This window comes from Copadichromis virginalis, linkage group LG8 (assembly GCF_057382275.1).
Source record: "Copadichromis virginalis isolate Kocher_CV1m ecotype Utaka linkage group LG8, C_Virginalis_male_GT1.1, whole genome shotgun sequence".
In the NCBI taxonomy this organism is placed as follows: Eukaryota; Metazoa; Chordata; class Actinopteri; order Cichliformes; family Cichlidae; genus Copadichromis; species Copadichromis virginalis.
In genome coordinates, this window is record NC_140625.1 from 12,017,451 (window position 1) to 12,041,833 (window position 24,383).

A 24,383-nucleotide genomic window follows, 5' to 3' on the forward strand; every position below is an offset into this window, starting at 1 on the left:
GAGTGAAAACAAGTGAAAAAGCAGCCAATGCCCAAAGAAAGACTGGAGAACTATTGCTCAATGAAGTCTGGCTCCTTAGAAGCAAAATATAAATACAAGAGAACTCGGGATATTTGCACAGTACTACTCCTGAACAGCCTGAACATGAATTATAGCTTTACAGCGCCCTCTGCTGCTTGTCTGCTAAACAGCACCTCTACAAGCGCCTGCTGCCACGGAAACTGCCAGTGGGAACAGAAGTAACAGCACTTCCTGTTTCAAACTGAATCATTTCTGCCGTGAGTGAGCAGCTACGGCACACAGAATTACTCGGACAGCTTACGATCCTTCTCCACTGGATGAATGAACAGCTGTGACTTCTCACCACCGCCGACAGCCGCTTTATGAGAGGAGGCTCAAGGTTGGCTGCTTGAACTCTTTCTGTTTGCTATTTCTATCCGGCTAAGCCCGTAAGCCTGTACCAAAACAAACTGAGCATCGTTAAATCATAGAGCTGGCTTTACTGCACACCTTCGTTTGGGGGCATTTCATTTCACATGTCCCTCTCCTGTCAGTCGCCTCTACAGAAAATAGTCCAATATTTCAAGCTAATCTTACACCGTTGCTAATAGGCAGCTACGTACTTTATTACTTGGTAGTAAGCCCCACGGGTGAACAAGCGCAGTCGCTTCAAACGTGTGTGTGTGTGATATCTCTATGTATTTTATTGTTACCATCAACCTGGTGTGTGCTGCATGTACAGCTGTGAGTGACAGGATACGCCTTGTAGCAGCAGCAGCGTCCCTACTTGTTACGAGATGCTGTGAAACAGTTGACTGCCACTTAGCTAGCCCAGAGCCCACTCTGTGATCTGTGTACATTTCACATACAAGCTTGGTTATTACAAATGCCACACGTATAGTGTGTTAAATGTGGGTCAGCAAATTGCGCTGAGTAGACATCGAGCAACGCAGTGCAAAGGTCATCGCCACTACAGCGCATGATCCAAACAACTAGTTTACAGATGGGTAAACAACTGTTCTCTAAGGAGGCCATTTGGCCCTTATCTCCCTATTTTCCACACACACTTTGTTCATATTTGTGTATAATTGTGGCCTGCTTTTTCCTTCTGTACTGTTGGTGGGTTATGTCTTCAGGCTCCTGCTCATTTTAAATTGTGTAGTATGCTTTGCTTGATATGCAGTGGTCATGAAAAATATATTTATATTAATCAAGCATGACATTCTGACCACAGACAGGTGAAGTGAATAACTCTGATTATCTCTTCATTATGGCACCTGTTAGTGGGTGGGTATGCTAGGGAGCAAGTGAACATTTTGTCCTCATAGTTGACATTTTAGAAGCAATAAAAATGGGGAAGCAAACAAACAAAATCGAGTCCATCACAGTTTGTTGCATATGGGGCTCCATAGCTGCGGACCAGTCAGGGTGCCCATGCTGACCCCTGTCTACGCCTGAAAGCACCACCAGTGAGCATGTGAGCCACAAAAGATGTGCCTAATCTGATGAAGCATGTTTATTTGATATCATGTGGACGGCCAGGTGCATGTGGGTGTTTTGCTGGGGAACACCTGATACGACGATGGACTATGGGAAGAAGGCAAGCCGGCTAAGGCAGTGTGATGCTTTGAGAAATGTTCTGCTGGGCAACATTGGGTCCATGTGGATGTTACTTTGACACATAACACATATCTAAGCATTGTTATAGACCACGTACATGCTTTCATGGAAACGGCAGGATAATGCGAGAGGCCTGAGTACAGAAAACATTCAAAAATTGAGACAGATAAATAATAAAAGACATGATCACATATTAAGAAAAAGATATGCAAAAGTAGTTGCAGATAGACAGATGCAACCATTTAAAATATTCCGCTGAAATCAGAGAGTACAGCTGCATTTTTAAATTTCTTTGTAGCTCTTTATCAGCAGTGAAGTATTTCAATCCAGGTTTTCTAAGTTCAGACTGATCAGGAGGTACAGCTAATGCTAAAATGTCCCATGAACTGACATTGTAAGTACTGGTTTAAATTCAATCAAGGAGCAATGGTAAGCTAAGGGAATCTTGGGAGCAGAGCCTTGTAAACAAACATCATACATTGCTGCTCTCTGCGATTTGCTAGGGAACACCATCCCACTTTTTCATATAAGATATAGTGTTGAGGAAGAAAAGAATCACTTGTGATAAAATCATAATGCACTGCGATACAGTGAGGGAGATTGGTGGGGGAGGCAGATGGACCGGTATAGTGTCTGCAGTATTGTAGAATCACTGTATCCATCTGTTGTGATAAAGAGACTGTTTACTGTGAAAGCAAAACTGTCAGTTTTACTGGCTGATCGATGTTCCTGCTTTTATTTATAGTCATGTATGGTTTGGAGTGACTGAAAAAATGAGATTGCAGATAGAAGCAGCTGAAACGTGTTTCCTCCAAAGTGTTTCTGGGCTCAGCTTTAGAGAAAGTGTCAGGAACTCACTCATTTACAAGGGGATTTAAGGTGTTTTAACCATCTGACTAGGATGATGTTTCACACATGTCTAAAAGGGAGGGACAAATCCCATGCTGGCATCGGAACACCATGGTGTCTCCCAAGAGAACTAGAGGAGACGGCCAGGAAGTGGGAGTTCTAGACTGCCGGCTCCACGTACAAATCCACGCATGGACCAACTGTGAAGGATTCAAATTGAGTTTTTACTGATCTGCTTAAAGTGTCCAACCCTATCTCTGAGCCAATTTCGCTTATTTTTGCCATGTCCAAAACATTTTTATGAGGCCCAGTGTTTTTAAACACATACTTCAGCATATTTACACAGCAGCTGATGCCAAATGTTGTGGCACACGTCTCAGTGTTTTAGCCATTCATTCTGGGAAATTGTACAACGTAATTTCAAAGCCACATTATCAGCATTAACCCATTTTCTTCGTCAGGTTCCAGGTGCAGCCATGCCCGTCTCACTGCTGTGGGCTGTGGACGTCTATGGGCGGGTCTACGGCCTGTCCACGGCGGGGCAGCAGTGGGATCAGTGCCGCGATGCCCAGATGGAGTTCAAGCGGGTCACGGCGGCACAGCAGTGCTGCTGGGGCATCGCCTGCGACAACAACATCTACCTGAACGTTCACGCTTCCGACCTGTCCATCCGCTACCAAGAGGAGACCTATGAAAATCAAGTGGGTCTCTGTGACTAGTCGGGGGCTGTCATTCTTTAATGACTGTAATTACATTAAAATAAGTTATTGTAAAAGCCAAGAAATATGTAATAAGGAACCCACATTATTTGTCTGTCTTTAAGCAAGTTTGTAATACATTTTCTTTTTATTATTATTGCACAAGTAAAATTGAAAGTTAAAGTTCCCCATTATATGTTCAGCATCCTCATATGGCAGAGTCCCACTTCTCTGTTGCTAAATCCACAAGCCATTAGGCTACGTGCTTTAACAAGTGAACCTTAGAAGCATCCTAAACCAGTTTTTAATGGGAAAAAATTCTCACAGTGCAAGATCACGAAACCTTTTTTTAACACTGCTCTTTCAGATTATCCCCATTAGGTCGACACTCAGTCATTTTCATTCTTGTGGCTACATCTTCATGGGATATCTCACTAAAAGTGCTCTTGTTTTCCCTTAATATGAAATAAAAGGCAACACCACCGGCTTTAACGCAGTTCACTTTCTCTGCCCAACTTTTTGTCAGCGTTGGAATCCCGTAGACGGTTTTTCTGAACGTTTGCTGCCAAGCGACCGCTGGCAGTGGAGTGACGTCACAGGTCTGCAGCACCAACCTCTGGACAGCTTCCAGCTGCCCTCCAGCAGCTGGGAGTGGGAGGGTGACTGGTATGTGGATGAAAACTTTGAGGGAGAGCCCACAGAGAAAGGGGTGAGTTTAAAAAATGCGTGTCTGCTTCAGTTACTGCCCTTTTTTCCTTTCTCTGGTGTGACCTGTTCAGATGTTTGTTTCCAGGGATGGACCTATGCCATCGATTTCCCTGCCACCTATACTAAAGACAAGAAGTGGAACTCCTGTGTCCGTCGCAGGCGATGGCTCCGCTACAGGAAGTACAAAGCAATGGACACCTGGGCTAAGGTGGGTGTTACTGCATAACATATGCATGTAATGAGTGCTGATGGGTGAATGTGCATTTTAAGTTCTTGTTTTCCTTGTGTGCATGGCAGATCCCCTCACAGCACACAACTCTACCAGATCCCTTCAGCGACATCAGCTGTGGAGGTTGGGAAATTAGTGAGGAACCCAGGGGCCGTCTGTGTCTGTGGGCTGTATCCCTGCAGGGCAAGGTATAGATTATATATACAGGGCAGCACCTACCTTGTTTTAGGTATCAGTGGCAATGTTATTATGCTGCTATATGCTCAGATTGAGAATTTCTTGACTGTTGAAGTAATTCGTGTTTATTAACTGTGTATGCTTCAAATCATTTGCTATTAAAAGCAGAGTTAGACGTTAGCAGCATGGTAACTACTTTAAAATGATCCTGTCTCACACATACATTCGTGTCACACCAAAATTGTTTGATAGCAGCTCTTAATTTTCGGAATCTGTCTTTGTCACTGTTCAGGTGTGGTTTAGAGAGGGAATCTATCACCATAATCCTGAGGGCGCTTCATGGGAGGAGGTGCTTCTACCTGGAGAGGTGGTCCAGATCAGCTGTGGCCCAGCAGACCTGGTCTGGGCTGTGCTCTGGGAGGGGCAGCTCATTGTCAGGGAGGGCATAAGCAGAGACTGCCCTAAAGGTACAAATAGGCTCACTGATGGGAGGGTGACGTAGTGTTTCTGAGTAAATGTTTGAGAATTAATATTTCCTGCAATCCAGGTGCCTCTTGGGCAATAGTGGAGTCTCCCAGCTCCGATGTGGGAGCTACACACGTAGCCGTGGGAAACAACGTGGTCTGGGTTGTGACGAAGGACAATAAAGTAAGAAAGTGCTGCAGTCACGTAAAAAAAATCTGCTTTTAATCAGTGGAAGTACTTCCAAGATTTAGCATTTTCCTTTGTCAGTGGCTAATTCTGTTGGTCAGTTTGCACTAGCTGAATGTGCAAAGATGGCAGTGTGACCAAGCTAAAGCTTTCAAATGTTTCACTTATTTATTTATAATGAAGATTTCTTTCTTTCCTCAGCTCAGTAAATGGAGCATAAAGACCAACAAATGCGAAGTAAAAGAACAGAAACAAATATTAGGAGCTGCTCTGCCAATCTTTTACTTTAATAATCTGTGTTGGCACTTCACAGTTCACTCCTAATTTCAACACTGTGACTGACACAACATGAAAAATGTCTAAACATAGTTAAACAGGCTTGTAACAGCTTGTTGTTAAAACTGCAGGGATTAAACCTGCGATGTCTTCAGAATACCTCTCACTCTACGCTCCTGCTTTACCAGGTGTGGTTCAGGCGTGGCGTGAATTCTCATAACCCGTGTGGCTCCGGCTGGATCAGCATGGTTGGAGAAATGATCATGATCAACGTAGGACAGAACGACCAGGTGATTCAGTGTGTCCTCAGTGTAACTGCTGGGAATCTTATAAGGACTGCTACATGGCTTTATTACTGCATGTTTGCAAGTGATGCAGTCATGCTGAGGTTTTCTGAAAGTTGCTGGTGTTCATAGGTGTGGGCTATCAGCTCTGAGGACCGAGCTGTGTACTTCAGACAAGGCGTGACCTCAAGTGAGCTGAGTGGGAAAACTTGGAAGGCTATTACCGTTCCCCGAGACGGAGACCGATCCCACTCCAGCGCCAGCGCAAACAGCCTGCAGAGGTAGATGCGCCTCAGAGGACACACACTCTAGTTAGCTTTTTAAAAATGTAATATTAAAGTTAATTCTCTCTCTGTCTGTGTTTCTCAGTGCCGGATGTTTTTTCTGTGGTGAGGTGCGTGCTCCGTCAGTAGCAAGTGATGCAGAATCAGACCTAGAGAAAGGATCTGCAGATGGGCCCGGTTGCCTGGTCACCTCCACCTCCCCGGATACCTTTGTGGACGCCCCATCTGACCCGCCCACTGACACTCCCAAACCCCGTATCCCCAAGGTCACCAGCGACAGCTTCATCTCTGAACTCGTCTCCGATCGAGAATCGGGGAAGACCTCGAGAGATGTTGGAAAAGCCACTCCCACTGTCCTAGAGGAGGACACCATCTCACACGAAGGAGATGCCAAAGCCCCCTGCGCTGGTGTTGCTCTCTCTCCTAGCCAGTCTGGCAGCCCTCTTGATACCCAGTGGAGTAATGTGGATCTGGAGGAGGCACAGAGCCAGCAGGCTCAAACTGGAGCAGTGCTGGACTCAGCTGACACCTGCAGCTTGTCCTCAGTAGCCACTTACACCCTTGCCATGGAGGATCCTTATGGTGGAGACGAGCACCCTCTGTGGGCCTGGGTCAGTGGAGGAGGCTGCTCTGTGGACAGTCACTCCCAGCTCAGCTGGTTTAACTCTGTGAACACTGCATGTGAGTTCAGTGAGCTAACTCACCGGTGATTGAACGTTTAGATTTTTATGTAACTTTAAGTAACATGTAACTTGTATAAAAGGATGATAAGTCAGTGCTTATGCTCAGTTTCAATGAAGCAGCATTGATGTCATTATTTTTGTCTTTTTATTCATCCAGCCTTAGTCCAGTCAGTCCAGTCCATGAGTTTGTCAGTCAGTCCAGCCCAGACGGCAGCTTGGCGAAAACAAATCTTTGAGCAACTCAGCGAGCGGACCAGGAGAGAGATTGATAATTTCAAACATTATGAACAAGCCATAGAACAGGTACCTTCTCAACCATGCACTTTACCACCCGTTTCTTTCATTAGCATGTCATTTGATTCGTTCACTTGATCCAATCCTGTTGCAGTCTGTGTGGGTGAAGAAGGGAAGCATGCAGTGGTGGAGAGACTGGAAGCCACATAAGTGGATAGATGTTCATTTTGCCTTGGAGCAGTTCTCAGGACCGGAGGGCAACAAGGACGGCATCCTGTTCATCTATTACAACTATTATGAGGAAAAGAAGGTTAGACGGAAGTGTGCGTTTGTTTAGTAAAAAAGTGTCTTCCTTAAGTTTCATGTGTTAACTTTTCTTTGATTATCATTTACCGCTGGCTGCGACATAACACCAAAGCAGACTGGCTTACTGAAGGCTTACTGTATATTTCAACTTCTCTTTTCTAACACTTCTTTTAGTACCTGCATGCCTTTATCAATGAAGTTACCATCCTGGTTCCTGTGCTAAATGACTCCAAACACACTTTTGCCATCTATACTCCTGAGCGGACCAAACAGAGGTGGCCTATTCGATTAGCGGCTGCCACAGAGCTGGAAATGCATGATTGGGTGGGTATGGAAAGAAAAAATAGCACAGTGGAAAGTAATAATGTAATACTATGCAGCATTTATTCATGTATATCATCTAAAAATGTCATTTGTTTCTCCATCTTTGCCTCCCTCCACCTGCTCTGTCCTGCTCTTCAGCTGGCATTGTTGAGTGTGTCATGCTGTGACTCAAGGGGGATCCAGGGTCCTCCCGCCAAACAGGCCATCTGGTCCATTACCTGTAAAGGGGACATCTTTGTCAGTGAGCCCTCACCTGGCCTAGAGGCCGTGCCTTACCCGACACCCTGCGACCAGATGTAAGAATGAGCTGCACGTCACTAGACTGATGGCTTTAACCTTCTGCTATATGACTTTCTATTCTAACCACTTAGCTTTATTTCTTTCCTCTCTGCAGGTTCTGGCGGCAGGTTGGAGGCCATCTGCATATAGTGGAGTGTAACAGTGTTGGGATAGTGTGGGGGATCGGCTTTGACCACACAGCCTGGATCTACACCGGGGGCTACGGAGGAGGGTTCTTCCAGGGATTGGCAAGCAGCACAGATAATATTTACACCCAGACGGACGTTAAGAGCGTTTACATTTATGAGAATCAGCGGTGGAACCCCGTTACTGGCTACACCAACAGGTACTGTGCAAGAGTGGAGCTTCTGTCGCTTTATTGTTGGAAAGTGTTGTCAGAATATATGCGATAATTTGTTTTGTAGAGTTAATTCTGCTATGTCAAGGACACAGAAATATCCAGTCTAATACCTAGCTGTACAATATGTCCACTGTGTAACACAAAGTCAGTTAAACTCCAGGGATACCAATCTGTCCTTTTAGGAACCATAAGAATTAAATTAATCTAAGCTGGTGCAAGTACAGGAGCAGGTGCACCGGAGAAGCAACAGTTCAATTCACTTGTATTTATGTAGCACAAATTCACATCAACAGTCACCTCAAGATGGTTTATTTTATATGGTAAAAACCCTACAGTAATACAGAGATAACCCCAACAATCCCACAACCCCCTATAAGTAATCACTTGGTGACAATGGGAAGGAAAAACTCCCTTTTAACAGGAAGAAACCTCCAGCAGAATCAAGTTCAGGGAGAGGCGGCCGTTCCCATGACCATTTGGGGGGTGAGCGGAGGGAGACGGGACAAAATAATTTAATGATTACTAATGGTTAAATGCAATCGAATATAAACATAAAGAGGTAAGTGAAGAAGAAATACTCACCCACTACAGCCTATTGCAACTAAGTTATGGTTCAGGCTTAACTATAAGCTTTACCTAAAAGGAACGTTTTAAGCCTGATCTTGAAAATAGAGAGGGTGTCTGTCTCCCAAATCCAAACTGGGACCTGGTTGCACAGAAGAGGGGCCTGAAAGCTTACTTGAAAACTCAAGTAAGCCAGCAGTCTCAGAGTGATGTGCTCTGTTAGGATACTGTGAAGTCTCTAAGATCGGAATTTTAGAAAAGGATTTTAAGAGGGAGCCAATGAAGAGAAGCCAGTACGAGAGAAATATATTCTAACTGCTTCCTGTCAGTGCTCTCGCTGCAGCATTCAGCTGAAGGCTTTTCACCGAGATTTCAGAGAAACATGATAATAATGAATTACGATAGTCCAACCTAGAGGAAATAAATGCATGAAATAATTTTTTAGCATCACTCGAAACAGGATGTTTGTAATTTTAGTGATTGCACAAATGTATGAAGGCAGTTCTACATATTTGTTTTATGTGATCACTCCTGACTGAATTTACTCTAGTTTTGCTTTTTGGCATTTACATTGCACTGGTAGTACAGCTTGTCTAACATAGTACACGCATAAGTAAAATTGCAAGAATGTTTTGAGAGAGACAGAGCGTCAACCCAACAGCAGGACCGGTATTTGCTCCTTTGTGCATGGAGAAAAAGGAGCCCTACAAAAATACTTCTAATAGGCATGTTCATGTTTCTGAGCAAAACTGCCCAAAACAGACTCTGTGACGGTTTCATCCTTTAGTGGGACCTGTGCTCATACCAGTCCTGCTTCTGTGTTGATGCTCTTCTAGGGCCCTATCCAGCACTCCTCCTGTAACAGCCCATCTCCTGTTATCTCCTCTGCACTCAGACAAATATAACTGTAAAGAGGGGAAATTTTCACATGTAATAAATGTAATAAATCTCATGCATTTGTAAAAGCTGCAGTAGGTAGGTGTCATTTTTTTAGTCTCTCCCTGCCAACACCAGCAGGTGCAGGTGTTTCACTAAAAATAAGTTAATCGAGAATTTCTGATCCCATTCTCTTCCACTTTAACTGTTACAACAGTGGATTTTAGTTGTTTGTTTTTTTTACATTAATATATGTGTGATTCTTATTTTATTTTTGTATTTTGGGGGGAGACGGAGCCCAGAAAAGAAACAGGATCCTAGTTTCCACAAAGACCAGCTGATGAACAGTGTACTGAAAGGTTGCCTAGCTACACCAAAAGCCAACATCTCATCAAGTCCATTTGAGATTTCTTTATTTTATTTTATTATTATTATGTTTACATAAACCGAGCAATTGTGGAAACATTTAAAACTTTGCCATTGCACTCTGATGTGACAAATAGACAATATATTTTAACAGTCATTTCAGCTGAATCACATGTTGTTTTGATTTGTGTGTGTTTTCTGTCATTGAACGTTGCTATTCTTTCTTTTAGAGGCTTACCAACAGACCGCTACATGTGGAGTGATGCTTCAGGGCTACACGAGTGCACCAAAGCAAATACAAAACCTCCCTCCCCTCAGTGGACATGGGTAGGCAAACACACCCACAGTGGGAGATTCCCCGTGTTGATCTGTAACCTTCTCTGTGATAATTACAGTAGCTGCTATTCTTGCCTTCTAACCATTAGTTTGAAAAATACTACTATCTTTTCTTAAATATATCACACATAAGGGGTGTGGCCAGATCTGCAGGTGCGTTGAGTGTTTCACTTCCCCTGTTTGCTGTTTTCAGGTGTCAGAATGGGCTATCGACTACAGCGTGTCTGGCGGGACGGACAGAGAAGGCTGGCAGTATGCAGCTGATTTTCCAGCGTAGGTTTCATATGCTGTTCCTGAAACCCCACCTGCTGCTTCACTTGGTTCAAACTATGATCTTGATTTATTTATCTTTCCTTTAATTCATTCTTTCGCTTCCCCATGTGTCTGTGCAGGTCATATCATGGCTATAAAACGATGAAGGACTTTGTGCGTCGTAGGCGATGGGCAAGGTACTATAAAAAGCATTGGTCTGTGCACTATTTATTCAGCAGGTACACAGCACTCTGAAAGTTGCCATCCCTGTGTTTGTTTTTTAATCAGACTGGGACAAATGGGCCATAATCAGCACAATATATTATGGTGTTAATCATATAACGTTTGTTACTGTAGAATTTTAAATTCTGGAGAGAATCTGAAATAATGTGCAGGAAGGTATTTAACTGAAGAGATTTGTTGTCAAGGACACCTGTTTATTTGGCCTTAATGCGCAGGAAGTGTAAACTGACCACTACAGGACCTTGGCAAGAAGTTCCCCCCATCGCACTAAGTGATGTGACCATCCTGCCATGTGCAGCTCAGAGCACCGTGGACATGGTTCCTGTGTGGGCGATCAGTAACAAGGGCGACGTGCTTTGCCGACTGGGAGTCACCGCCCTGACGCCTGCTGTGAGTCATTAATAATATGCAAGCGGACACCAAATGAACTGGTTTAACATCTTTGGAGAGCAACCATTAAAGCTTATTGTCATTTTTTCCGCTTGCATAACAAATGCACGCAAAGTACAGAGAGGTGCATTAGCACGTTGTCACTTATTTTTACTGTGGAGGTTCTTTTAGTTCTAATGTGGGCTTCTAGTGTGGAGAGTTTGAGAGATATTTGCATTTATTTCAAATACAACCACTTCAGTCAAAAGAAGATTGTAATTTCTATCAGCAGGGCATTAATGACAAGAAATATGATATGATGATAATGATGACTGACTAAGTCAGACGTTCCATGAATAGGAGCTGGTTGTGGGTTGAAAAGCGGCTTGCAGCATGCAGATTTGCCAGAGTTAGGGTAGCTATATTTGGCTTAATTTCTCATTTGGAGAAAGATAATTCTTGTATTATTTTATGCTAAATTTATTAGTGCTTCTAAAGACAAAAAAGGAAAGGGGGAAAAAAAAGAAATGATGTTTATCAATGGACCAAAAACCTCCAAAGTTTCTTTTATTTCTGTTTATGAACATCTGAATATGGAGAAGCAGGTTTTTGAGAGGCAGTGCTTTCTCTGTCTGCTCTCTCAGGGATCTTCATGGCTCCACGTGGGAACAGACCAGCCTTTCAAGTCCATCTCCATTGGGGCTGCCAGCCAGGTGTGGGCTATTGCCAGGGACGGAGCTGCCTTCTACAGGGGATCTGTGTCACCACAGAACCCGGCAGGTCAGTGGGGAAAAAATGAAAACTGACAGTGAAGGCTGAAAATTTTAATTGCATTTGTCATGTCTGCATATTGAAATAAAATTTACTCAAGCAGATGCATTTTACCTGTGTTTTATGTGTGCGGGTGTCTCCCTCTGCAGGAGATTGTTGGTACCACATCCCATCTCCAGCCAAACAGAAGCTGAAGCAGGTATCTGTGGGAAGAACATCGGTCTACACTGTAGATGAGAACGGTAAAGCACAAAACGCAGCACAGATTTTTATTTACAGCTTAGGTTTATAAGTTACTTTTATAGATGAATGATGTAGTGTGTTCTGTTTATAGTTCCTGGTATGTATTTTTACGAGATGTCTGATGTGGGTGTTTTTCTATCAAGGTAACCTGTGGTACCGACAGGGTGTGACCCCCAGCTACCCTCAGGGCTCCTCCTGGGAACATGTATCTAACAATGTCCGCAAAGTCTCTGTAGGCCCTCTGGACCAGGTAGGACATTATGGCACCACCTTCATCCATTTCATCCTTAAAAGCTGAATGCAGTTAACAGATTTTACCTCACATATTTATAGGCATGGAGGTTCAGACTTCTTGTCTTTCTAATTTGTGGCGCTTGTAATGTAAAAGTGATTCAGTTCAGGGAACACGTACCACACCGCGTGTTTATTTGTGGGTGATTTTGTTGCTTTTGTTTTGGGGCTGCAGGTATGGATCATAGCAGACAAGGTGCAGGGCAGCCACAGTCTAAGCTGCGGGACGGTGTGCCATCGACTCGCAGTCCAACCCATGCAGCCCAAAGGACAGTCCTGGGACTATGGCATTGGGGTAAAGAAACCGAACAGTATGACTGGAAAATAACAGTTTCTGAACAGTTTCTAACTTCTATGCTAGTTTCATTTTAGTGGAGAGAAAGAATATCAACCAAAAAACACATGATCTCGATTTATTTATCAAGATCCTCAGTGTGCTGAAGTCGTCATGTACCCTTTGCAGAAAAACAGCTCCAATATGAAAGCAATTCAGTTTCCATCCAGGTGATCAGGAGTATTTGCGATTGACTGGACTGATTGTAATCTGTAATCTTAGTTCAGTCAGTGATTTGCAAATCAATTTATAACTTTTAACGTAATATGTTTTTTCTGGATTTTTGGTTGATATATATCTCTTTCCAGTAAAGTAAAACTACCATAACAAATTAGAAACTACTTGTTTCTTCGTGAGTGAGCAAACTTATTCAACATGAGGTCCAATAATTTCCTCTACTGTATATGTGTCATGAGTGAATTGTCACCATTTTTTTTACTGATCCTGTCCTTCCCAAAATGCAACAAAATAAAGGCATATTGTTATCACAGTAATGCAGCATTTTATTGGTAGTTGTTGATATTTTGAGCACGGCAGTCTCCAGCAGATATATTTATACATCACATTTTCCCACAGACTTAGATTTTTTTTCTGTTATCTGCTGAAGTTTGTCTCCTTGTTTTTTAATGCTAAAAAGCATCATCAAGCATCCTGTGCAGCTTGTTCAAGTAAAGTAAACGCTGCACATAATCTGGGGTGTGTTCAACATGCTAATTGTAATATTATTTTCTTTTGGCTTGTTTATTTTTTTCATTAAAAAAGAGGGGTCACATTTTATATATGCAGTTTTTATGGGGGATTTTTTTTAATATGAGTTGGATGGGAGGTGTTGAAAACTACAATTACCAACACAAAGTATATCAAGCTTATTGCCGTTTGAAAAAAACAAGAACAGTAGAGTAAATATTAGTTGCTGGAACACTTCAGTCTTCATGTGCAAACTGCAGTAGAACAACAACAGAAAGGTGTGGCTCCCAGTTTTCAAGGCTTTGTTTAGTGCTTATAGACAGATGGTAAACAAGCTTATCCTCAGTAATAATAATTATCACCCCTGTGTCACTGTTTTTAGGGTGGATGGGACCATATCACAGTCAGAGGGAACTCTGTAGAACCGCCCCACATCCGTTTTCCCTCTCTAACAGACACCTCATCCCCTCGGAGCCTGCTGGAAGTCAGGAACACGGAGGTCGACAGCAGTACTTCAGGATGTTAGACAAACACAAATTTGTGCACACAAACTGTATAAAAAGAAACAAAACTCAGATTACCTTTGTAGTATTTTTTTAAAGCACAGCTTATTTTAACACTGGAATAGCAAGGTGATCCTTAAATCCTGAGGTTGGAGTTTTCACACCTTGTGAGCCGGTGAAACAGAGCAATGGATCTCAGACAATCAGAGCCATCTCTGATGACAAACATGCTTATCTGATCTGTCCCTGTGTTGTTTTTCATTTGTACTAGGCATTCATGTGATGGTCACGGCATTTTTGTGTCTGTTTCTGTAAGTGCGGTTAGTCTTTTGCCATTGAACTTAGTGGTCTTAATTCATTTTTGTCCTTATTTATTAATCAGGATGTGATGTTCATGATATGTGTGGTTTTTGTGTATAGATTACCACAACAAGTTAAGGTTAAGATGGTAGGGGGGGTTTATATGAAAGATGTATATTTTTTAAAATGTGCTTGAATTGTAGTTGAATAGTTGCTGGACCACCAGCTTCAGAATGAGTGTTATTTTGCATTTTATCCTGTGAGCAACAAGTCAATAGGGCCAGTTAATCTGAAGTTTTATCTTTGTTTACTTGTCTGCTCCTTTTGTCTGCTGATCTGGCACAGCATCTGCACTACTGAATACTTTTATGTGCATCTATGTGTCATCATTTGGATTCTGAAGACAAGAATTGGACATTATTGCATGTAAAAAGTCAGCTTGTGAGGTAAACTGAACCCACTGTTAGCTGAATGACACTGGCTGAGAGAATTGTAAAACTACACTCCAAAACACGCTGTGTAATTAGCATTAGTCACTTCTAATCAGTCAAGTATTGTTTCTAGACAGATCGTAGAGGTTTACCCATGGACTGCTATTTGGTGCCAGGATGTAGCAGCTGTTAGAACACCTACACTGGTTTAAACTTACACATGCCTTGTGCAAAGACTTCTGATGTTATTACCTAAAAAAAAATCTATCATTATCATGAAGCATGTACACTGGTGAATATTGTAAAAAAGAGGAAAATTACTGTAGTCTTATAGCTGAAACGCTCAAACTGAACCTTCCTCTTTCTCAGGAGTGCTGCATGCTGTTAACTTCCTTTGACATAATGGTTGTAGAATGACTGAGCAGTAAGGGGGAAAAAAACATTATCTTTTGTTGCAAGATTGCAAAATACTAGTATCTACTCAGTTGTTATATTACACGGACTACTAAACATCATGCACGGGCATCAGTTTATGTCAATAGCTGCTTAAATGCACCTTCGCTGTCTAAACCTGCTGAACTACTTGTAAATGTTGCAAGTGAGATCTCTATTATCTGTGAATACTGAACATTGTGTGTGGTCAAAAAAAGAAACAGTCTGTGTCAATAATAAATACATGTATTTATTAATAACAACTTCTCAAATGTTTTTTTTCCCCCGTTATGATGTTTCACACAAAGTTTGCAGCTTAAACACACATGGAAACACAGCAGGGAGAGGGGATAAGCAAGTAACATACACGTTAAATAGCATCTGTGCCTTTAAGAACTCTTCTGTGTGCAGAAGAAGAGAAATGAGCTACGCGTTCAGATCAAGGGTGGATTATCATTGTGAGCGCTTTCTTGCAACAACACCTCAATATTTAAGCCTTCTGCTTGGTTGTCTTTCTTTCATGGATGCAACAGTTATGGCTCGAGGTTACACTGAGCAGGTTTCTCAAGAGTCGATACAAGAAGATGGCAAGATAACACAAAAGAGAACAATCCCCTTCCCCAGTTTAAACCACAACACGCAAGAAGAAGAAGGAAAAAAAACATGAGGGTGAAAAAAAAGCAGCCCTTCTTTCCTGGGCACATACATTACACAACTATGGTCCATTTGGTTTCACTTTCCAGTCTGCATTCTTCATGTCTGCTGTATAAAATCCTTCCATATTTTGCATGGAGTTCTGCACAGCTCACCTCTTGCTAGCATTTATTAGAGGTCTATGATCTGGGGGGGAGGAGCCCACTTCCTACAGAAAACACAGCTGAACGTCTCTAAGAGTGTGACTGTAGGAAGTGGGTAATGTTTGATTTGTCCAGCCCTCCTCCTGGTGGCTCCCCTTGCTTTAATCTTACTGTTAGCTTTGCTGGCTGAAGCTATGCATACTGGTGAGGTATTGGGTGAGACCTTCCTCCCCCTCTTCCTCCAGGTGCTGCTGGTAGCACTGGAGGAGCTTGGCAGCGCTGGCCTCTGAAGGGACCCCGCCAGCAGGCAGGCAGCCCCCTGACATATCCAGGATGATGGTGGTCAAAGCTTTGATGTAATTCTTAGCCAGGGTCAGCGTTTCGATCTTGGACAGCTTCTTCTCGGTTTTCACATGCGGGATGGCCTCGCGCAGTGCTTGGAAGGCGTTGTTGAGTTTGTGCATGCGCTGGCGTTCCCTTTCGTTGCTTTCCAGTCGACGGATGCTGCGCTCTTTGGTGCTGGAGCCGTGCTTGCGTCGCCGGCCTCCTCCCTGCCTCTTGCCATTGCCGCTCCTCAGAGAGCCCCTCCAGGAGCCACGGATCCGGACCGAGGCCTCTGAGCCTTCCTGCTCACTGGAGCCCGGCTCTGTGTCTGGCTCGAATTCCGGCTCCGGGTCGGACCAGTTCCTTCTGGATGGCTTCACAGCCTTCCCTTTGGATTTCATCTTGCTACTCCCCTTATCTCTGACAGAACAGATCTCAGGTTCAACAAACCTGGAAGACAAGATAGGAGTGTTAAGGACAAGAAAAAAAGGATATAAAGTGGCCCGCTTCATAGTTTTCCTTCAGTCAGCTCCAGTTTAAACAACTTGGCATCCTGTTGTATCTAATCAGACTTTTGCAGTGTGAAAACTCCATGATGTTGGTCTGTTACTCCACACTTCTTACCCCACAGTTCAGAGATAATACCCATGTCAAGGTTACACTCACAAAAACAGACCTGGCAGCTCACAGCAACAGCAAAGCTTTTTAACTTCACTTTAACTCACTGCATAGTTTGGTTTCACATAATAAGACTAAACCATCAGCTCCTAAACTTATTTAAGAAGAGGTTCTATTACTATTATATATTTTAAATGTGAATTTACAAACAGTGACAGTTTAAACTATACTATCACACGCTGTCAGATAAAGCTGTTTTACATAGATAAGTACGCACAATAAAAAAAAACGTGTATGTCTCCATCATCGTCATTATTTCCCTAACCTCAGCTTAATCACACCAACGGCAGTGCTGTGACCGATATGAAGATGAGCAGACACAAGTCAAATTCACTCACAACACAAATGGAAGGGAACTAAAAGCCTTACCTGGGAAATTATACTAATATTCTCCTTCCTGTTTCTTTTTACAGAAAAGGCGTCAGCATGCAGCCGGACATGATCAGCGACATAAAGTCAATTAAAGGAGCAGTGGGAATGAAGGAGCGCGAGAGCAGCACATCAGCGCGAGGCTCACAGATAACTGTCACACGTGAACGGCTACCTGTTGCTAACAGATGTACACGTCGCGCTGTTCAGCCAATCAGAGAGACAGCCCTTTCCCCCGCTAGCTCCGCCCTCAACCCTAAACCTCCCAACAACCTGCTGCTGTTGCTGCAGAAAGCCACAGATGTGCAAGAATTATACTGAACTTACATTTATACTAGGATGTTTTTGATTTTGATTTTTGGGGGATTCAGATTAACTTTGGCTCCCACTAATGTTTTCCAACGATACTTAGTAGTTGGTGGAAGCAGCATTCAAATCCAGGGATCATCTTATATAGACATGGTTAGGGAGACAGATCTAAGTGTCCTGCAGGCTGTGTGCTTTAATATCTGTGCTGTTCATTTGAGAAAAAGCACAAATAGCAGTCAGAACACGACTATTCAGTTCAGAAAGTGAAATACGTGGAGTACTTTTATAAAATATTAACTAAATAATTGGTTGAATATGCGTACTTACCATTCACAAGTTCCAGCTGACATTTGCATAGATTCTGAGAACAGTGAAAATTTGTGTGCAGTAGTTCAGTGATGAAAAAAATATTTAATTGAAACCCTTTCAGTGTTAGTTTGGCCAGTTTACCTGGTGAATTAGGAATATTCTGATGTGATATTTTTGCGTTTCCTGCTTCCCATTTCTAGAAAGTGTAGTCGTTTTGCAGTTGACAAGCAAAATGTTAAGGATTTACTGGCTAACTAATGTAACTGAGGAGTTTTACTTTACTGTATTTCATTTAAAAAAACAATTAAGGCAATATAATGAGATTGCAGTGGTGGAATTGAGTGGTATGGTCTAATATTTTAAAAACCCTTACAAAAACTGCTCTTTTTTCCATACTGATATGCTGATAACACACTCAGCAACAGCATTTCCAACTGTGAAATGCTTTTTTATTCATTCAGGTGAATGCAAGTAAACCTTCTTCTTTTTCTGTTAAGCTGCAGACGTGCTCTTACCTTTAAGACAACTGTAGTAAAGTTAGTTCGTCTGAACAGTTAACATATTTTCCATTGTGACTTATCACCTTCTGCTGCTTCATTTGAATACAGTCCTCCAGGCTACAGCTGAATGTAGGCCTCGTTTAAACTTTGCTCCAATATTTGCTTTTCAACAGACAAACTTTTTGAGCTGCATTTTTTGCATTGCATTACTTCTGATGGACAGCCTCAGGCCACTAGAAAACTAAAAAAAAACACACACATTACAAAAAACATGCCATAAAAGAAAAGCAGAACAACTGCAATTATTAACACGCTCCTTCTTCACATGGAAATGTGATCTGCAGTAATCCAACTGTTTAACTTGGCAGCCTAATGCAGCTGTTGGCAGTTGGGATTACCTTATGTTGTGGTAGCAAGACTACAAAGACAGGGAGGAGTCACTACGGTGAGGTATACTGACTGTTCATCAGTGACTGCATTTGCAGTGTCTGCAAACATCTGGAAGATTATTGACAAACCCTGATGGTTTTCAATTCCACATTTTGCTTCAGTGACACATATACACAGGCAGAGAGACTCACAAGGTTAAATGATTGCAGTTATGCTATCGCAGTGCATAGATACTGGATGTTTATATATCAGGTGATGATTCCTCATTTGGGTAGGTAGGAATACATAAAAATTTAAAACGATGTTGGGGAAGGGCTTAAAGTAATGGGGCAATGGGCTTGTCGCTTCAAGCTACCTGCTTTTAACATTTGAGTTTTGGTGTTTTGAAATTCAATGTGGCGAATGAGAGGTGACTCTGACTGTGAATCTGAGACACAGTGCAGGCTCGTGGGATAGCAATTTGTCAGTCATAAGACTGACCCTGCTTTATCCTCCCTTTCGACTCTAAAGGCACCCATAATTTCCAGAATTAACATCACGTTTGATTTGGGGAGGTCTGAAGCTAGTGATGGAGAACATAATCTGATTAGAAAGGTGTTTACTGAGTTCAAAGGTCAGGAGTGCCCGAGGGCTGTTTTCTCATAGACTTCTACAGTATCAGCACAGTATTCAACAGTATCTATCTTTTAGAAACCACAGGAGTTGCTCCTGACTGGCCTCCACATATGTGGACATCACATTTTGGGTTATTTAGACCAAAATACTAAATTTTGCTCTACAAGGGCCTGATATCTTGGCTCTTATTTTTCTTAAAAACAAAAATAAGGTAAAAAAATCCCCAATCAGCCCAAATATCAAAGAGAAATTAAAAATGTGTGCCGTGGAAGAGTTCGGGTCTTAGGAGGTTAAGACACATCCACATTGGCCTCACTTTTCAGATCTGGACACTATGAACCAGTTATGCGTTCATAGCTTTGTGTGCTTATTCTTACTATATGGCCTACACACTCACAAGACCTAAACAATGGTGTTGCTGTTTGTGACGAAACAAATCTCTAGAAAACATACAAAACCTCATGTCTATACACAGAAACCACACTGCTTCATGGCAGTTGGCCACTACATTTTTTCTATTCAACAAGTTAATGGCTAATGGATTTCTTATTATTTTAGTTACTCCCTTTAGGGGTCACAGTGGATTATCAGCCTCTATCTCACTCTATTTCTATCATCCACCTTGGTCACTTCAACCCACTACTTGTCTTCCTTTTCTCCATCCATGAATCTTCTCTGAGGTCTTCCTCCTTTCCTCCTGCCTGGGAGCTTCATCTTCAACATCTTTGGTCCAATCTTTCCTCTGCACATGCCCAAACCATCTCAGCCTCACCTCTCTAACTTTTTCTCCAAACCTCTTAGTCTGAGCATTAACAACATTAGCACAGTGTTGGGATGTCACAGACACAGCAACGTTACAGGTGTGAAGCTCCCAGCTTTTAGAAGCAAACACTTCCAGCGTTTGATGCCCTTGAGCAGCTTGTGTGCGTTTGTGTGTGTGTGTGTGTGTGTACTTCTATTACTCGTGTTGTGGGAACATAAACCTGTTTACACAGTCACACAGTGGGGACTCGCCTCCCATATAAGGACAAAAGCCCCAAAAGTCCACATAATGTCAATCATTAGAGGATATTTAGGAGGACGCTTGGCTTAAGGTTACTATAAGTCTCATATAAATGAATATAAATGAATGGGATTTATTTTGATATCTTCTAAAGAGTGTGTGTGTGTGTGTGTGTGTGTGTGTGTGTGTGTGTGTGTGTGTGTGTGTGTGTGTGTGTGTTTGTGAACAGTAAGACAGGTCCTGCCAGGTTTCCTTCCCTCCTCAGCTACATTGTATCTAATCAACCAAACCTTGCTGAAGTTGCCTCTGTGGAAATATTATCTTTGCGCTTTAGTGTGCACAGTTTCTGCCTCCATTGGCCCTAAGGCTTACACTGTTTATTTTACCACAGCCGCTGATATGTTCTGAGCTCAACACACTTCAGTAATGAGGCAAGCAAACAGGGCCCCCGCAAGCATGCTCTGTTTGAGCAAAACAAACCATATAAACAACATATTTTCTTCAACACCAACATTAGCCTGAAAACTACAGCAATTTAAAGATAAAGTGCGACTGCAGAAGCACACAGGAGTTTGTTAAACACACGTAAGTTTCTGTTTCTGTTTCCTACATCGAGTCCAAGGACGCAACCTGGCATAAAGAGTAGCTTCCAAAGCAGTTTGCAGCTGGAAAGGCACCAGCACTCTTATGCAACTCTTATTTACCGTTATTTGACATCATGGGCAGTAATCGTGTCATACCAACAACTGTGAAAACTGAATGCGCTGTCAGAGAGTCCTGCTCGGCTGTGATGTCATGAATGGCAAGTGCGCTGAATCTATTTGGAGCAAAGACGGAGTGAAAAAAAAGCTATTAAAATCCCTGACTCATCATAAAAGGGGGAGGGCGGGTAGGAGATGAGTTAGGGTGAAGAGGAGAGATCTGGACGATTAGTCAGTTTTTCCATTAGGCCAAGGCTGGCTCTCTGAAAGAAAAACAAGTGTGGATGTCACATTAGGCCATGGCGACAGTGAGATGGCCTTAGGCTGAAGGCAGACATTCTGATAGAAAGGCTGTCTTTACTTTACCACGTTTCATAAAAATCACCACATGCAGCTCAGTATGTGTGTGCATTTGCGTGTCACTCACCCTTATCTCACTCGAGGTCGGACTCAGTGACATAGGTGAGGAAAAGGCAGGTTTGGGGTAGACAGCCATTCTCTGGTCTGGACTGGGCAGTCCGGTTATGTGTCTGCAGTAGGCTGTAGGGATGAGAGTGCCCGTCATACTGAAAATGGCAGCTCTTCTCCAAAGCCGAGAAGTCATCCTCCCATTCGAAGGCTGCACGCAAAACCAACCACATGTATAATTAGCCACACTGACAACTGTGTGATATCCTGCAGTGCACGGTGCAACCCTTGGTCTTTTTACATTGTCATAAGCCTTTTGTTTGATACAGATAAAAAGATAAAACTGTTAATAACACTGCCAAATATTATTTAGAATTATACTGCTGTTGCTGATGGTGATAACATCACCATCATATTTTATGAGCTCATTGTTCCATCTCTCTGTAAATAAAAAGGAAAAAGTAATGTAAAAAAAAACACAGTAACTTCAGTGTAGCATTACTTCAGTCAAACTGATGACATGGCTGATACCCTTATCTCCGTCAAATTGATAACTGTCATGTACGTCAGCCTTTCTACAGCTTCATCTGCAAGCCACTTTGCAACCCACCTCGAGCCCAGCTCCTTCTTTTCATGCCGACCCCAATTTTGTTGCTATGGATACCTGCAATAGTGAGGTATTGCTACTGCTCTCTCTGGCTCAGCTTTACATGATGATACTACTAAATATAAATTACAGCATGAATGAAGGTGTTAAGTAAAAGTGCAATATGTTTCACTGGTACATTGTGTGTTTTGCTCTTTTTCTAAATAATGGCATACAATCTACAAAATCACTTGTGTAATTCTTGAAGACATTACCATTATCTTCTAATGTGACGCCTGGCAGGTTGGAGGAATAGCTGCTCATCAGAGACGTGTAAGACTCAAAGTGCATGTCCAGAGTTGGACTCTCCTAAGAATAAACAGGAAGTATTCAGTATTCAGTAACATGGTTGAAACAGTCCTGTTAAAAACATTTAATAAACACATTATTAGCTACAAAAAGATAAAAAGCCTCAAAATGCATTAAAATAAAGGTTAAAGTAGAACAGGAAATCAGTACCTGATCAAACAGGTAGACAATGACATCATCATCAAATGACACACTCTTCCTTATTTTCACTTTCCTGTCCCGTCCACATGATTCTCCTGGATGATTGTAGTTTTGAGAGGATGTTGGAAGTCTTCTTTGGTTGGCAGTATTTAAATTGTCTCTGTCAACATTTTCCCTCTGGTCATTCTCAGAGTTAGTGTTCGGACAGAAGGGGCATTGGGCAGTGGAGCTTTTCATAGCTGTCGTATTGTTGTTGTCACTGATAAGACAATCACTATTCCCAAGAAAAGTATTGCAATTCTGCAAGGAGTAAATGTCATTAAAAAGTTGTGCTGGCATACAGTCATCGCTGAAACTGATAAACTTATTGTGGTGATCTTGGCGGGCGGCCATATTGAAATTTTTTGTGTTAAAACTGTGTCCCACACATTTAAACTAAGTCTTGTCCAAGTGGGGAATCTGTACCAAAAAGATCAAGCAAAGCAAACGCTAGTTGCTTGATCCGTCGGCGCTGGCGACAGAGGGAGAAGGATGATGATGCTGTTACCAAGCTTGATCTGGAGTCAGTGCTCCTCCACGGTTTACAGGTTGAGCAGCATCTTTGAAAGCAGAAGCAGGTGACTGGTAGTCCCTCCTCGTCATCCTGTATCATCTGACCTGAGGACATCCACAAATGAAGCTCTTCATCCCTGTATGAATGATTCACAATGACTCAAACAGCTTTACCTCAAACGAATTAACGCACTAACCTACTGTCTGACCACCTACATGTGTTTCTTGCCTTGGTGTTGTTGTGGTGATGTTTGTGCTCTCAGCATATTCACAGATTGGCAAATACTTCAATGAATACAGAGATAATACAAATTATATTAAAATAAAATTCATTATGTAGGCCAATACACTCACTATGTTATAGTTATAATTAAAAAAAAACCCCAATCTATATAGAATATAATTTTACTGTTTGCTCATTTTGTAAATTCTTGTAGCCAAACTGATTTTACCAGCTACAGAGTACCAATGTTTGTTCCACTTATTTACAGGTTTATTTACCTAAGAATGTATTTATTTACCTTGAGAATCTTAAAAAGCATATAGTGAAATGATAGTTGGGAGTGGAACAATTTATTATATTTTGTACATTTAGCATACACTAAATCCAGACATGTGACTAATGAAAGAAAGAATCTTGAACTTGTGACTCCCTAAGTTCTACTTGGAGTATTAGAGGGAGGGGGCACTGCAAATCATCATAAAGTGATTTACCTTTATCCTATGATGTAATATTTCTATCCTATTAGAAGACTTTACACTCCTACATAGCACCTACTTGAGGTGGTGCATTGATTTAAATACAGAAGTTTCACCCTTGCAAATATTTTTGCAAGGAAGCACCCCCCCCCCCCCCCCAAATTCATGCAGCATGACGAAAGATTTGATTCTGCAGTCATGACAGAATAAAGATGGGAAGAAAGAAGTAGTGTGAGGACCAAGCTACAACACGCATGCCTTTATTTACACCTCCAAATAAGTCCATATAACAACATTGGACCGTCACTGCAGTCCAGTAGGGTTGGAGAGGCATGTAGCAAAGGAAGAGTCTGAAAATTATGTGAATAACATGTTTGAAGTCATCAGATTTTTATTATTAATCCTTTATTTATCCAGGTAAAAAATCTCATTGAGATTAAAAATCTCATTTCCAAGAGAGACCTGGCATCATGGCAACAAAAGTCACATACCACATAGGTATATAACATTTAAAACAAATGTCAACCCAAGATCTCACTTGAGAGACTGGTGGCTTCTTTTTCTTTCTTTTTTTTTTTAAAGAATGGCGCACTGTCGTTCCTGAATAGTTCGAGAAACAAAGAAAATCAATTGCAAGGAACAATGAGGCTGTTCTGGAGGTCATGCTGGTAC

The 24,383-nt window shown here is 42.1% G+C and overlaps 2 protein-coding genes across 5 annotated transcripts; one reads left to right on the forward strand and one right to left on the reverse strand.

The window, feature by feature from the left end:
* Positions 1-199: 199 nt before the first annotated feature.
* Positions 200-15,115, forward strand: tecpr1a (tectonin beta-propeller repeat containing 1a). Its single transcript, XM_085465777.1, has 24 exons — positions 200-400; positions 2,931-3,170; positions 3,694-3,876; positions 3,961-4,083; positions 4,173-4,292; positions 4,574-4,748; positions 4,829-4,929; positions 5,397-5,498; positions 5,625-5,773; positions 5,862-6,457; positions 6,617-6,762; positions 6,848-7,003; positions 7,174-7,323; positions 7,462-7,619; positions 7,718-7,948; positions 10,000-10,096; positions 10,299-10,378; positions 10,498-10,554; positions 10,816-10,990; positions 11,614-11,749; positions 11,890-11,982; positions 12,127-12,233; positions 12,450-12,569; positions 13,678-15,115. Exons 2-24 carry the CDS (start codon positions 2,946-2,948, stop codon positions 13,819-13,821), a joined length of 3,624 nt encoding a protein of 1,207 aa, XP_085321903.1. The 5' UTR covers positions 200-400; positions 2,931-2,945; the 3' UTR covers positions 13,822-15,115.
* A 76-nt stretch (positions 15,116-15,191) lies between these two features.
* On the reverse strand, positions 15,192-22,926 carry bhlha15 (basic helix-loop-helix family, member a15). 4 transcript variants are annotated; one of them, XM_085465778.1, is made up of 4 exons: positions 22,470-22,926; positions 22,226-22,319; positions 21,384-21,575; positions 16,469-16,532 (listed from the first exon to the last, which is right to left on the reverse strand). In XM_085465778.1, the coding sequence occupies exons 1-3, from the start codon at positions 22,851-22,853 to the stop codon at positions 21,391-21,393; spliced, it is 663 nt and encodes a 220-aa protein (XP_085321904.1). In that variant the 5' UTR covers positions 22,854-22,926; the 3' UTR covers positions 16,469-16,532; positions 21,384-21,390. The 4 variants fall into 4 exon arrangements, with proteins under 4 accessions (XP_085321907.1, XP_085321906.1, XP_085321904.1 ...); XM_085465779.1 differs by lacking the exon at positions 16,469-16,532 and adding an exon at positions 20,414-21,219; XM_085465781.1 differs by lacking the exons at positions 22,226-22,319; positions 22,470-22,926 and having other exon boundaries at positions 15,192-16,532; positions 21,384-21,446.
* Between the last annotated feature and the right edge of the window lie 1,457 nt (positions 22,927-24,383).

What these genes read in the sequence shown, in the direction of transcription:
- bhlha15 (XM_085465778.1), bottom strand. Translation starts at nt 22,853, where the DNA reads ATGGCCGCCCGCCAAGATCACCACAATAAGTTTATCAGTTTCAGCGAT. An exon ending in TTGTCTACCTGTTTGATCAG is followed by an intron (nt 22,320 to 22,469) that starts GTACTGATTTCC and finishes GTTTATTCTTAG; the next exon opens with GAGAGTCCAACTCTGGACAT. An exon ending in CGTCACATTAGAAGATAATG is followed by an intron (nt 21,576 to 22,225) that starts GTAATGTCTTCA and finishes TTTTGCGTGCAG; the next exon opens with CCTTCGAATGGGAGGATGAC.
- tecpr1a (XM_085465777.1), top strand. Translation starts at nt 2,946, where the DNA reads ATGCCCGTCTCACTGCTGTGGGCTGTGGACGTCTATGGGCGGGTCTAC. An exon ending in TTGTGACGAAGGACAATAAA is followed by an intron (nt 4,930 to 5,396) that starts GTAAGAAAGTGC and finishes CTGCTTTACCAG; the next exon opens with GTGTGGTTCAGGCGTGGCGT. An exon ending in GTCACCACAGAACCCGGCAG is followed by an intron (nt 11,750 to 11,889) that starts GTCAGTGGGGAA and finishes CTCCCTCTGCAG; the next exon opens with GAGATTGTTGGTACCACATC.